Source organism: Oncorhynchus gorbuscha, linkage group LG15, assembly GCF_021184085.1.
Source record: "Oncorhynchus gorbuscha isolate QuinsamMale2020 ecotype Even-year linkage group LG15, OgorEven_v1.0, whole genome shotgun sequence".
In the NCBI taxonomy this organism is placed as follows: domain Eukaryota; kingdom Metazoa; phylum Chordata; class Actinopteri; order Salmoniformes; family Salmonidae; genus Oncorhynchus; species Oncorhynchus gorbuscha.
The window spans coordinates 51900929-51913990 of NC_060187.1; the positions used below are offsets into that span (position 1 = coordinate 51900929).

General features: G+C 46.7%; 1 protein-coding gene across 1 annotated transcript in view; it reads left to right on the top strand.

The window, feature by feature from the left end:
- The window catches only part of LOC123997470 (polycomb protein SCMH1-like), a 45641-nt gene that overhangs the window by 976 nt on the left and 31603 nt on the right, over positions 1 to 13062 (top strand). The window contains exons 2-7 of the mRNA XM_046301746.1: positions 584 to 769; positions 2987 to 3051; positions 6928 to 7008; positions 9701 to 9771; positions 10923 to 11157; positions 11732 to 11820. Coding sequence (XP_046157702.1) covers positions 3027 to 3051; positions 6928 to 7008; positions 9701 to 9771; positions 10923 to 11157; positions 11732 to 11820 — 501 coding nt within the window. The 5' untranslated portion in view covers positions 584 to 769; positions 2987 to 3026. The remainder of the gene's footprint in view (positions 1 to 583; positions 770 to 2986; positions 3052 to 6927; positions 7009 to 9700; positions 9772 to 10922; positions 11158 to 11731; positions 11821 to 13062) is intronic.

The following is a 13062-nucleotide window of genomic DNA, read 5'->3' on the forward strand; positions in this document are numbered from 1 at the left end:
TATTCTAAACCAGTTAAGGAGAAAAAACAGGAAGTCTACAAGGATACTTTGTTGTTGATATATATTTAAATGGTTGGCGTGTTTAGTGTGGCTACTTGGTAAATATGCATTAATTAGTCAATTTGCCTTTATCTGCTATTCATTTCAATGGCCTGGCTGCATGCATTGTATAAACACAGGATTCGTGAGTAGCTGTGACTGCAAATCTAGTCTACTTTGAGGACCAATATAATTTCAGCCTGTGTGTCGTAGCCAACTGGTAGTTAACCTAAGCTCAGGGTTAGGGGCCAAATCCTCTCAAGTCAAGGATAGCCAGCCAGACATCCCCTGTCTGGTCACCGTTGTAAATAAGATTTTGTTCTTAACTGACTTGCCTAGTTAAATAAAGGTACAAGAAAAATCATTCACAGTGTACTGTGTCATAAACAACACTGACTTTAGATCATTTTTAAGATCCAAAACAGATGGTGACCACTTGAAATGAATACCCTATATTGGCTATAATGTTACCCATTCTGTTTCTCCAGTCTGGGTCCTCTTGTTTTGTCAATACCCCAACGAGTGAGTTTTCTGATTCTCCCAGAGCTGCTGTGTCAACAGTGAGCCCTGAGTGTGTTTGGGTGGGTGACCGAGGTCTGCTGACAGCTGGGGCCACCTCTTTGTTGTACCCTGTCGTCTGCCTCCAACGCCAACCCCCTGCCTGGCCTACAGAAGTGGAGAGCGTTAAGCGCAATCCGTGGGGAAGTCAACCTGAGCATCCACAAATGAAGTTAGTCATTGCCAAATGAAACGCGTCCATAATTATCCTTACGGTCTATATGTTGGAGTTCATGCTTTTTGAAATGTATAAGTAGGAAATTGTATGAATTTTGAACATTACAGGAGGCCAAGTCAAAGATATTTCAGTCAATTGTATTTCATGGCTTTTCGGCTCTGGGAGGAGGAGGGGGGGGTCACGGCCTAAGGTATGACGGTATCCAACCTTAGGTGGTCAGTGTTGGTCAGTGTTTCCCTTATATGCATTAAGCAGCGAGTCAACAATGCTGCTAAATCGTGGCCGCCACTGCAAAAAAAAAGTTTCATGAGCTGAAATTAAAGATCTCAGAAATATGCACAAAAAGCTTATTTCTATAAAATGTTATGGACAAAATTTGTTTATATCCCTGTTAGTCAGAATTTCTACTTTGCCAAGATAATCCACCTGACAGGTGTGGCATATCAAGAAGCTTGCAGTACGTCCAACCCGGCCTCAACCGCAGGCCACGTGTATTGTGTCGTGTGGGTGAGCGGTTTGTTGATGTTAACGCTGTGAACAGAGTGCCCCATTGTAGTGGTGGGGTTATGGTATGGGCAGGCATAAGCTACGGACAACGAACACAATTTCATTTTATCAATGGCAATTTGAGTACACAGAGACACTGATGAGATTGTCAGGGCCATTGTCGTGCCATTCATCCGTCACCATCCTCTCATGTTTCAGCATAATGCCCGACTCCATGTCGCAAGGATCTGTACACAATCCCTGGAAGCTGAAAATGTCCCAGTTCTTCCATGGCCTGCATATTCACAGGACATGTCATCCGTTGAGCATGTTTGGGATGCTCTGGAACGTGTACGACGGCGTGTTCCAGTTCCCCGCCAATATCTAGAAACTTTGCACAGCCATTGTGAAGAGGAGTGGGACAACATTGCACAGGCCACAATCAACAGCTTGATCAACTCTATGTGAAGGCGATGTGTCACGCTGCACACCAGATACTGACAGGTTCTGACCCACGCCCCTACTTTTTTTTTTTAAGGTATCTGTGACCAACGGATGCATATCTGTATTCCCCCGTTATGTGAAATTCATAATTGGGGCCCAATGAATTTATTTAAATTGACTGATTTGCTTAGGAACTGTAACAGTAAAATATTTGAAATGGTTGCATGTTGCGTTTTATATTTTTGTAGCTTATACCTTCCCATTCCTTTACCCCACCACCACCTTGTGGCATTGACATCTGCAAACCGCTCGCCCACACAACGCCATACACGCTTGTCTGCCATCTGCCCAGTACAGTTGAATCTGGGATTCATCCATAAAGAGCACACTTCTTTAGCGTGCCAGTGGCCATGTGAGGTGAGCATTTGCCTTATGAGGTCGGTTACGACGCCAAACTGCAGTCAGGTCAAGACCCTGGTGAGGTTTCTGACAGTTTGTGCAGAAATTCTTTGGTTGTGAAAACCCACAGTTTCACCAGCTGTCCAGGTGAACGATTCCACAGGTGAAAAAGTCCTGGGCGAGCATGGTTACACGTGGTCTGTGATTTGTGAGGCCGGTTGGACGTACTGCCAAATTCTCTAAAACAAGTTTGGAGGCAGCTTATGGTAGAGAAATAAACATTAAATTCTCTGGCAACAGCTCTGGTGGACATTCCTGCAGTCAGCATTCCAATTGCACACTCCCTCAACTTGAGACATCTGTGGCGCATTGTGTTGTGTGACAAAACTGCACATTTTGGAATGGCCTTCTATTGTCCCCAGCACAAGGTGCACCTGTGTAATGATCATACTGTTTAATCAGCTTCTTGATATTCCACCCCTGTCAGTTGGATGGATTACTTTAGCAAAGTAGAATTGCTCACTAACAGGTATGTACAACTTGTGCACAAGATTTGAGAGAAAAGCTTTTTGGGCACGTGGGTAATTTCTGGGATCTTTTATTTCAGCTCATCAACACTTTAATTTCTATTTTGCTTGTCCATTCTGTTAGAAATTTAATTTAGATTTGTGCGTGCAAATGTAATGTCCATAATGCTGGAATCACCCTTAAAAGGCTAACCAGGCTAGCACTAGTATAGGCTACACCAGACTGGCTTCTTGAACACTAATGTACAAGAAAGGTCCATATTGGACCTAAATTCTGACCTAACATGAAGAGGGCAGTATCAAATGGTTTGTGTTTACTTCAATGTTTTTTTCCCCTCTCGTTTCCCTTCTTTAGAGAGTGGACTATTGTGTCTTGAACTTAGTATTACTGGAGCATGAAGAAACCAGTGCCACAAAAAGGTAATCATTTACATTACATTTAAGTCATTTAGCAGACGCTGTTATCCAGAGCGACTTACAAATTGGTGCATTCACCTTATGACATCCAGTAGAACAGTCACTTTACAATAGTGCATCTAAATCTTAAAGGGGGGGGTGAGAAGGATTACTTATCCTATCCTAGGTATTCCTTAAAGAGGTGGGGTTTCAGGTGTCTCCGGAAGGTGGTGATTGACTCCGCTGTCCTGGCGTCGTGAGGGAGTTTGTTCCACCATTGGGGGGCCAGAGCAGCGAACAGTTTTGACTGGGCTGAGCGGGAACTGTACTTCCTCAGTGGTAGGGAGGCGAGCAGGCCAGAGGTGGATGAACGCAGTGCCCTTGTTTGGGTGTAGGGCCTGATCATAGCCTGGAGGTACTGAGGTGCCGTTCCCCTCACAGCTCCGTAGGCAAGCACCATGGTCTTGTAGCGGATGCGAGCTTCAACTGGAAGCCAGTGGAGAGAGCGGAGGAGCGGGGTGACGTGAGAGAACTTGGGAAGGTTGAACACCAGACGGGCTGCGGCGTTCTGGATGAGTTGTAGGGGTTTAATGGCACAGGCAGGGAGCCCAGCCAACAGCGAGTTGCAGTAATCCAGACGGGAGATGACAAGTGCCTGGATTAGGACCTGCGCCGCTTCCTGTGTGAGGCAGGGTCGTACTCTGCGGATGTTGTATAGCATGAACCTACAGGAACGGGCCACCGCCTTGATGTTAGTTGAGAACGACAGGGTGTTGTCCAGGATCACGCCAAGGTTCTTAGCGCTCTGGGAGGAGGACACAATGGAGTTGTCAACCGTGATGGCGAGATCATGGAACGGGCAGTCCTTCCCCGGGAGGAAGAGCAGCTCCGTCTTGCCGAGGTTCAGCTTGAGGAGGTGATCCGTCATCCACACTGATATGTCTGCCAGACATGCAGAGATGCGATTCGCCACCTGGTCATCAGAAGGGGGAAAGGAGAAGATTAATTGTGTGTCGTCTGCATAGCAATGATAGGAGAGACCATGTGAGGTTATGACAGAGCCAAGTGACTTGGTGTATAGCGAGAATAGGAGAGGGCCTAGAACAGAGCCCTGGGGGACACCAGTGGTGAGAGCGCGTGGTGAGGAGACAGATTCTCGCCACGCCACCTGGTAGGAGCGACCTGTCAGGTAGGACGCAATCCAAGCGTGGGCCGCGCCGGAGATGCCCAACTCGGAGAGGGTGGAGAGGAGGATCTGATGGTTCACAGTATCGAAGGCAGCCGATAGGTCTAGAAGGATGAGAGCAGAGGAGAGAGAGTTAGCTTTAGCAGTGCGGAGCGCCTCCGTGATACAGAGAAGAGCAGTCTCAGTTGAATGACTAGTCTTGAAACCTGACTGATTTGGATCAAGAAGGTCATTCAGAGAGAGATAGCGGGAGAGCTGGCCAAGGACGGCACGTTCAAGAGTTTTGGAGAGAAAAGAAAGAAGGGATACTGGTCTGTAGTTGTTGACATCGGAGGGATCGAGTGTAGGTTTTTTCAGAAGGGGTGCAACTCTCGCTCTCTTGAAGACGGAAGGGACGTAGCCAGCGGTCAGGGATGAGTTGATGAGCGAGGTGAGGTAAGGGAGAAGGTCTCCGGAAATGGTCTGGAGAAGAGAGGAGGGGATAGGGTCAAGCGGGCAGGTTGTTGGGCGGCCGGCCGTCACAAGACGCGAGATTTCATCTGGAGAGAGAGGGGAGAAAGAGGTCAGAGCACAGGGTAGGGCAGTGTGAGCAGAACCAGCGGTGCCGTTTGACTTAGCAAACGAGGATCGGATGTCGTCGACCTTTTCAAAATGGTTGACGAAGTCATCTGCAGAGAGGGAGGAGGGGGGGGTGGATTCAGGAGGGAGGAGAAGGTGGCAAAGAGCTTCCTAGGGTTAGAGGCAGATGCTTGGAATTTAGAGTGGTAGAAAATGGCTTTAGCAGCAGAGACAGAGGAGGAAAATGTAGAGAGGAGGGAGTGAAAGGATGCCAGGTCCGCAGGGAGGCGAGTTTTCCTCCATTTCCGCTCGGCTGCCCGGAGCCCTGTTCTGTGAGCTCGCAATGAGTCGTCGAGCCACGGGGCGGGAGGGGAGGACAGAGCCGGCCTGGAGGATAGGGGACATATAGAGTCAAAGGATACAGAAAGGGAGGAGAGGAGGGTTGAGGAGGCATTATCAGGAGATAGGTTGGAGAAGGTTTGAGCAGAGGGAAGAGATGATAGGATGGAAGAGGAGAGAGTAGCGGGGGAGAGAGAGCGAAGGTTGGGACGGCGCGATACCATCCGAGTAGGGGCAGTGTGGGAGGTGTTCGATGAGAGCGAGAGGGAAAAGGATACAAGGTAGTGGTCGGAGACTTGGAGGGGAGTTGCAATGAGGTTAGTGGAAGAACAGCATCTAGTAAAGATGAGGTCGAGTGTATTGCCTGCCTTGTGAGTAGGGGGGGGGGAGGTGAGAGGGTGAGGTCAAAAGAGGAGAGGAGTGGGGTGGAAAGAAGGAGGCAGAGAGGAATGAGTCAAAGGTAGACGCGGGGAGGTTAAAGTCGCCCAGCACTGTGAGAGGTGAGCCATCCTCAGGAAAGGAGCTTTTCAAGGCATCAAGCTCATTGATGAACTCTCCGAGGGAACCTGGAGGGCGATAAATGATAAGGATGTTAAGCTTGAAAGGGCTGGTAACTGTGACAGCATGGAATTCAAAGGAGGCGATAGACAAATGGGTAAGGGGAGAAAGAGAGAATGACCACTTGGGAGAGATGAGGATCCCGGTGCCACCACCCCGCTGACCAGAAGCTCTCGGGGTGTGCGAGAACACGTGGGCGGACGAAGAGAGAGCAGTAGGAGTAGCAGTGTTGTCTGTGGTGATCCATGTTTCCGTCAGTGCCAAGAAGTCGAGGGATTGGAGGGAGGCATAGGCTGAGATGAACTCTGCCTTGTTGGCCGCAGATCGGCAGTTCCAGAGGCTACCGGAGACCTGGAACTCCACGTGGGTCGTGCGTGCTGGGACCACCAGTTTAGGGTGTCCGCGGCCACGCGGTGTGGAGCGTTTGTATGGTCTGTGCAGAGAGGAGAGAACAGGGATAGACAGACACATAGTTGACAGGCTACAGAAGAGGCTACGCTAATGCAAAGGAGATTGGAATGACAAGTGGACTACACGTCTCGAATGTTCAGAAAGTTAAGCTTACGTAGCAAGAATCTTATTGACTAAAATGATTAAAATGATACAGTACTGCTGAAGTAGGCTAGCTGGCAGTGGCTGCGTTGTTGACTTTGTAGGCTAGCTGGCAGTGGCTGCGTTGTTGACACTACACTAATCAAGTCGTTCCGTTGAGTGTAATAGTTTCTGCAGTGCTGCTATTCGGGGGCTAGCTGGCTAGCTAGCAGTGTTGTTTACGTTATGTTGTGTTAAAAGAACGACAATAGCTGGCTAGCTAACCTAGAAAATCGCTCTAGACTACACAATTATCTTTGATACAAAGACGGCAATGTAGCTAGCTAAGAAGAAATTGCTAAGATTAGACAAATCAAACCGTTGTACTATAATGAAATGTAATGAAAAAGTTATACTACCTGCGGAGCGAAGTGCCGATGCGACCGCTCGCTGTCATGTTAAGAAATGGAATGCAATTGTCCATTTGAAAAGCTTAATGTACATCTTCTAAGGATGCTGCTCAAGAAGGGTCCTCTATTTAGCCTACTTTAATGTGTGTATAGAAGTCTCAGATGCTGATGTGATAGTTTGGCCTCACACATCTCATTGACTGTTGCTAAAGATCAAGTGTATTTATTCTAGTTATGAATAGATAGTTTCATTGAATGGTGTCGGCTAGCCTTTGAGGTTAAGTGTGTCTCTGAAACGTTGTGCCCTGCTCTCTCTAGCTATTGAGTGGAGAGATGGCAGGCGGATCAAGCATGCCCGAAGTGGCCGTCCCTCCCGGGTCCCATCGCAGTACCAAGGAGGTACATTATCACACACACCAACTTTCTCAGATGAATCACTGTTGAATGAAAACAACATTATGAATCAAACGCATACATATCAGTCATAACCAGGGGTTGGAACAAATTATTTTCCAATTGTTTCGTTCTGAACAGAACCACCATTTTGTTTCGTTCCGTTCCGCCTTTCCGGCCAGCAAAATAAAGTTCTGAACCGGTTCGAATCCCAAAAAAGTACCGCTTTATATTATTTTCTGTACCTTTTTTTTAACCTGTTAAATCATTTTTTATTTTCTACATTTAGCTCATTAAATTATTGCGACAAAAATCTTGCGGGGTGAGGAGAGAGCAGCAGGGGGCTGAGGAGGAGGCTTGAAGCACTGGGCATCTTATGACATGCATTATTTACATTTACATTTAAGTCATTTAGCAGACGCTCTTATCCAGAGCGACTTACAAATTGGTGCGGTGCATTCACCTTATGACATCCAGTGGAACAGCCACTTTACAATAGTGCATCTAAATATTTTAAGGAGGGGGGGGGGGTGAGAAGGATTACTTTATCCTATCCTAAGTATTCCTTAAAGAGGTGGGGTTTCAGGTGTCTCCGGAAGGTGGTGATTGACTCCGCTGTCCTGGCGTCGTGAGGGAGTTTGTTCCACCATTGGGGAGCCAGAGCAGCGAACAGTTTTGACTGGGCTGAGCGGGAACTGTACTTCCTCAGTGGTAGGGAGACGAGCAGGCCAGAGGTGGATGAACGCAGTGCCCTTATTTGGGTGTAGGGCCTGATCAGAGCCTGGAGGTACTGAGGTGCCGTTCCCCTCACAGCTCCGTAGGCAAGCACCATGGTCTTGTAGCGGATGCGAGCTTCAACTGGAAGCCAGTGGAGAGAGCGGAGGAGCGGGGTGACGTGAGAGAACTTGGGAAGGTTGAACACTAGACGGGCTGCGGCGTTCTGGATGAGTTGTAGGGGTTTAATGGCACAGGCAGGGAGCCCAGCCAACAGCGAGTTGCAGTAATCCAGACGGGAGATGACAAGTGCCTGGATTAGGACCTGCGCCGCTTCCTGTGTGAGGCAGGGTCGTACTCTGCGGATGTTGTAGAGCATGAACCTACAGGAACGGGCCACCGCCTTGATGTTAGTTGAGAACGACAGGGTGTTGTCCAAGATCACGCCAAGGTTCTTAGCGCTCTGGGAGGAGGACACAATGGAGTTGTCAACCGTGATGGCGAGATCATGGAACGGGCAGTCCTTCCCCGGGAGGAAGAGCAGCTCCGTCTTGCCGAAGTTCAGCTTGAGATGGTGATCCGTCATCCACACTGATATGTCTGCCAGACATGCAGAGATGCGATTCGCCACCTGGTCATCAGAAGGGGGAAAGGAGAAGATTAATTGTGTGTCGTCTGCATAGCAATGATAGGAGAGACCATGTGAGGTTATGACAGAGCCAAGTGACTTGGTGTATAGCGAGAATAGGAGAGGGCCTAGAACAGAGCCCTGGGGGACACCAGTGGTGAGAGCGCATTATCTGGTCCCCAGAATTATACCTAGGAGGAGCAGCTTCTATAGAGGAACTTTGAATGTCCTTTGACCTATATAGCTAAAAAGCTTGCGCTACATGGTAATCAAGCTTGTGTGCGCAAAGCGGCACCAGAATTAAAAACATGTCTTACCTTTTTTTTTTGGTAAGACAATCTTAACGTGAAACGTGATAACTAGGTCTATAGTATCCTTAACTAGCATTGAAAAAGTTAATCCATTCTTCTCTTGCTAATTAAAAATCTCTCCCTATCATCTGAATCACGCTTGTAATGTCAGTACAGTAGCCGATACTTCGGAGGGGCAGGTAGGCTAAACACACACACACACTGGAAAAGATTTTCAACTTGCAAGCAGATACTGGAATATGTTTCTGAGTGACTGAGTGAGGGCTTTGCTTAGATTGTTTTGAAATATTGGTTCTGTTCCAAAACAGTATGGATCACTTTCTAACCCGTTTCTGTTCCTTGAAAAAATGTCGCTGTTTTTGGTTCTGTTCCCTGAACCGGTTCCTGGCTATAACACTGTTCTAAAGGCGTCAGCTTGCTTCAGGTGGCTGGCGACTATCCCAAGTCGGCTAGGTGAACCGAACAAGTGTGCTAAGCATTCTACCTTAAAATACCTTCGCTTGAAAAATGAGAAGAAAGCGGCAATAGTACTGTTTGTCCATTTTGAGATGCCGTAGTCAGTATACACTTCCCCCAAAAAAGTCAGAATTAGTCTTAAGATATCTGTAATTAATTTGGACGTTTTTGCAGAGGCGATCTTAGTCACGCAATTTTACATCTAACTAAGATATTTGGTGCAGTATTTCTCAATGAAAAAATTTGCATGAAAATGAGTCGTCTCTTGTTGAATGACAGCAAAGACGACTGAAGAATCCCTACTGTTCACCAATGAAGGGGCGTAGACTTCGGCTTGCCTCAAGAAATAAATGTGCCCCCGAACAACTGAGAGAGAAAAAAACTTACTGAAGTTCAAAACGAACAAACACGTCCCAAAATGTTGTCATAATATATGCACAAACTCTTCCGAACGGTTTCGGCTGGGAAGGATGGGGACACCTTAACACTAGCACATACCATAACACTGAACCCCAAAACCACACCCATTCACACAAAAACATAACGGTAGACAACATAAAGCAGCCATTGTGCTTATTCTGTCCCACAGGGCACTTCAGTTGGGACAAATACCTAAAGGAAACAGGTGCTAGTGCTGCACCTGCCCACTGCTTCAGACAGGTAAGCCCCCCTAATCAGACTACAGTATATCCTCCTCACCAAAATCTCATGTCAAGGCATGCTACTACCCTATGTGAACCTTCTGCTCCTGAAATTATTTTAAGCCATTCCACAAACCATGGCATTTACAGAGTTTGTAAGAATTATGACCAACAAGCAATATGAGATATAGGTTAACCCTGACAGCCGAAGTCTCACCAGTGACAATGTGCAGCATCTATATGTAGCTCAGGAAGACCAACGTCTTAACCAATGTTCCCTCTAAGCTGCTTGGCTGCGCAACACCAGGACTGCCGCAATGATGAATTGACAGGCGGTGCAAAGACCCACAAATAGCTAATTTATCAGCAAGGGGGGAGTGGTTGCTTCCTACACGAGCAGAAAATCTGTATATATCTAGTCTTCTTTGAAAAGTTAGTCAGTGTTGTATTTTGAGACAGGCTTGAATATGCAAAGTAGCTAATGGGTAGCCTGCGTTTTTGTTTGATTCTCTGTATGGTAATAATAATTAATGTTATTTTGTAAAGTGGTTTCTTCCATCATGCAACACAATGTTCAGTCACCTATTTGGTGTTTAGGCTACAAACCATTTATTATTTGGTGACTTGAGCTTTTGGACAGGTACAAAATCTGTCCTCCTGGTCTGAAGGACAAGTTGCTCAAAGGTTCATGTCAAGCCCTGCATAATGTTTTATGACTGTAGGATATATATATATATAATAGAAATCAATAGCTATTTCCATGTTGCTTCATTGGTTTTGTTTGTAGGCCTTTTTGATAGGCCTATATTATGCTCTAATAGCCTGCTTGGCTACTGTCTAAAACTGTAATTAAAGTGGGTACAGCCAGTGTTCGCAGTAAACGTGTGCAAGTTGCACAGAATGCTCACAACATTCACATTTCCACTCACAAGACCTGAAATTTGCTAAGTGGCAGGATTTTTTTAGGGAACCATTAGGCTAAGAAGAAATTCCCTCTTGGGTCGAGGGGTGACACTGATTTCAAGTTGCGTGCAGGGCTACCTCGTCACCACAGCGTGAGTTCAACTCACCTTCGATACTTAGTCTTGCTTGATGCCGTCTTCCTATCTCAGCATGTTGAATCTGTCCAGCATCATTGCATGCCTCTCTGACCTTCCCTTACCTCTCCAGGGTGCAACACCTCCAGTGAATGAGTTCAAGGCGGGCATGAAGCTGGAGGCGCAGGACCCTCGGAATACAACGTCAACCTGCATTGCAACAGTGGTGGGCCTGACGGGATCGCGGCTGCGTCTGCGCCTTGACGGCTCCGACAACAAGAACGACTTCTGGCGCCTGGTGGACTCGTCTGAAATCCAGCCTATCGGCAACTGCGAGAAGAGCACGGGCATGCTGCAGCCGCCATTGGGTGAGGAGGAGAGAGAAACACATTTTCACACAGTCACACACACAGTCAGACTCTCGATACTACATACCCATTATGGATATGATGCGCCCTATTTAAAAAAAAAAATTATCATCTTGGATCTTTAAATTGTTTGCTATCACACAGTGCTACTTATCTTCCTCAGTTAGGTTTACACCAGACTGATATATACTTATTTATTAGTGCACACTGTTGTACAACGTTTTGCAGGGGGAAATATTTTTGTAAATAAACGAGAGTTTCTTATTGGACAAATTAATGTAAGTCCCTCCCTGTTTTGGCCCATTTGCATCCATTTGGTTTCTAGGCTGTATTTATTTTCCAGGCTGTATCACAAACGGCCGTGATTGAGAGTCCCACAGGGCGGCGCACAATTGGCCCAGCGTCGTCCGGGTTTGGCCATTGTAGACCGCCATTGTAAATAAGAATTTGTTCTTAAGTGACATGCCAAGTTAAAAAATAAAATAAAAGTAAGTACACCTTTGCGTAATAGTGTGAAGGGTCTCGTCTACTGTGTTTGGATGAGAGTTTTTTTGACAGTCTATTTCTCCCACAGGCTTCCGTCTGAACGCATCCTCCTGGCCCATGTTCCTTCTAAAAACACTCAACGGAGCCGAAATGGCCCCAGCACGCATCTTTCACAAGGTACCTGTCACAAAGCAGCACACGCTCTCGATATAGACCTGTTTATAAGGCATACCTGTACACATATACACACTAAAAATATGTACAAAAATAAGACTCATAAATATCAAAAAGAAGTAACAAAGACAAATGGAAACGTGTGTTGATTTGGCACTCGAGCATCAATACATTTCCCATCCCCCAACACTGTCGACCAAGAGTCAAGACTACATTTACCCATCCCCCAACACTGTCAACCAAGAGTCAAGACTACATTACCCATCCCCCAACACTGTCGACCAAGAGTCAAGACTATATTACCCATCCCCCAACACTGTCGACCAAGAGTCAAGACTACATTACCCATCCCCCAACACTGTCAACCAAGAGTCAAGACTACATTACCCATCCCCCAACACTGTCGACCAAGAGTCAAGACTACATTACCCATCCCCCAACACTGTCAACCAAGAGTCAAGACTACATTACCCATCCCCCAACACTGTCAACCAAGAGTCAAGACTAAACCAATTCACCTTGGTGGTGTGCAGACTGGTTTTATATTATTCTTAACGATTTCGCACAAACCAGAAAAAAATGCTACAATATGTCTGTGAAACTATATATAACAGTATAATGAATGAATTGTGGTTTAATTGGTAGCATTTAGTAGTGTGACTGATTTGGCTAATTACATTAGTACTGTACAAAGGTGCGCTATTTGATAGATTCCCCCGCTCCCCCTACCTCTGGCTTCCAGTGGGGAGACCTGAGGTCAACCTACCCCCGCCTCCCTCCCCATCTCACACTTCTGAGTGGGAGACCTTCCCAGGCAGTAGCCTGCATAGCTCACAAATTAGAATCAGGAAGGCCACTCCGACAAGGTTAATTGACCCACAGTCCCACGCGGTGACATGATATCATTGACGTGACGTGCAAATGAGCGATAGAAAACCAATCGCGCAAATGTCCGTTCGATCGCACAACCTCACCGTGCTGCCCCCGGCAAGATGCCGCCCTGGGCGGGTGCCCATTGTTGCCTATACCTAAATTTGCCACTGGGCCTAGCTGTAAAACAGCCGAGGTGATAGAGCAACGACCCTGGAATAAAAATGTAAATGTGTATGGGTGGAGAGAGGTTTACAGGTTTTTACAGGTTTACTCGCTCTGGATTGTCAGTACTGTATGTATTCTTGGCTATCGTGCCATGGCTGTGTCAGTCGATTGTAAGTTAAACTTGTGTATTCCTTTATGGGTAGTGTG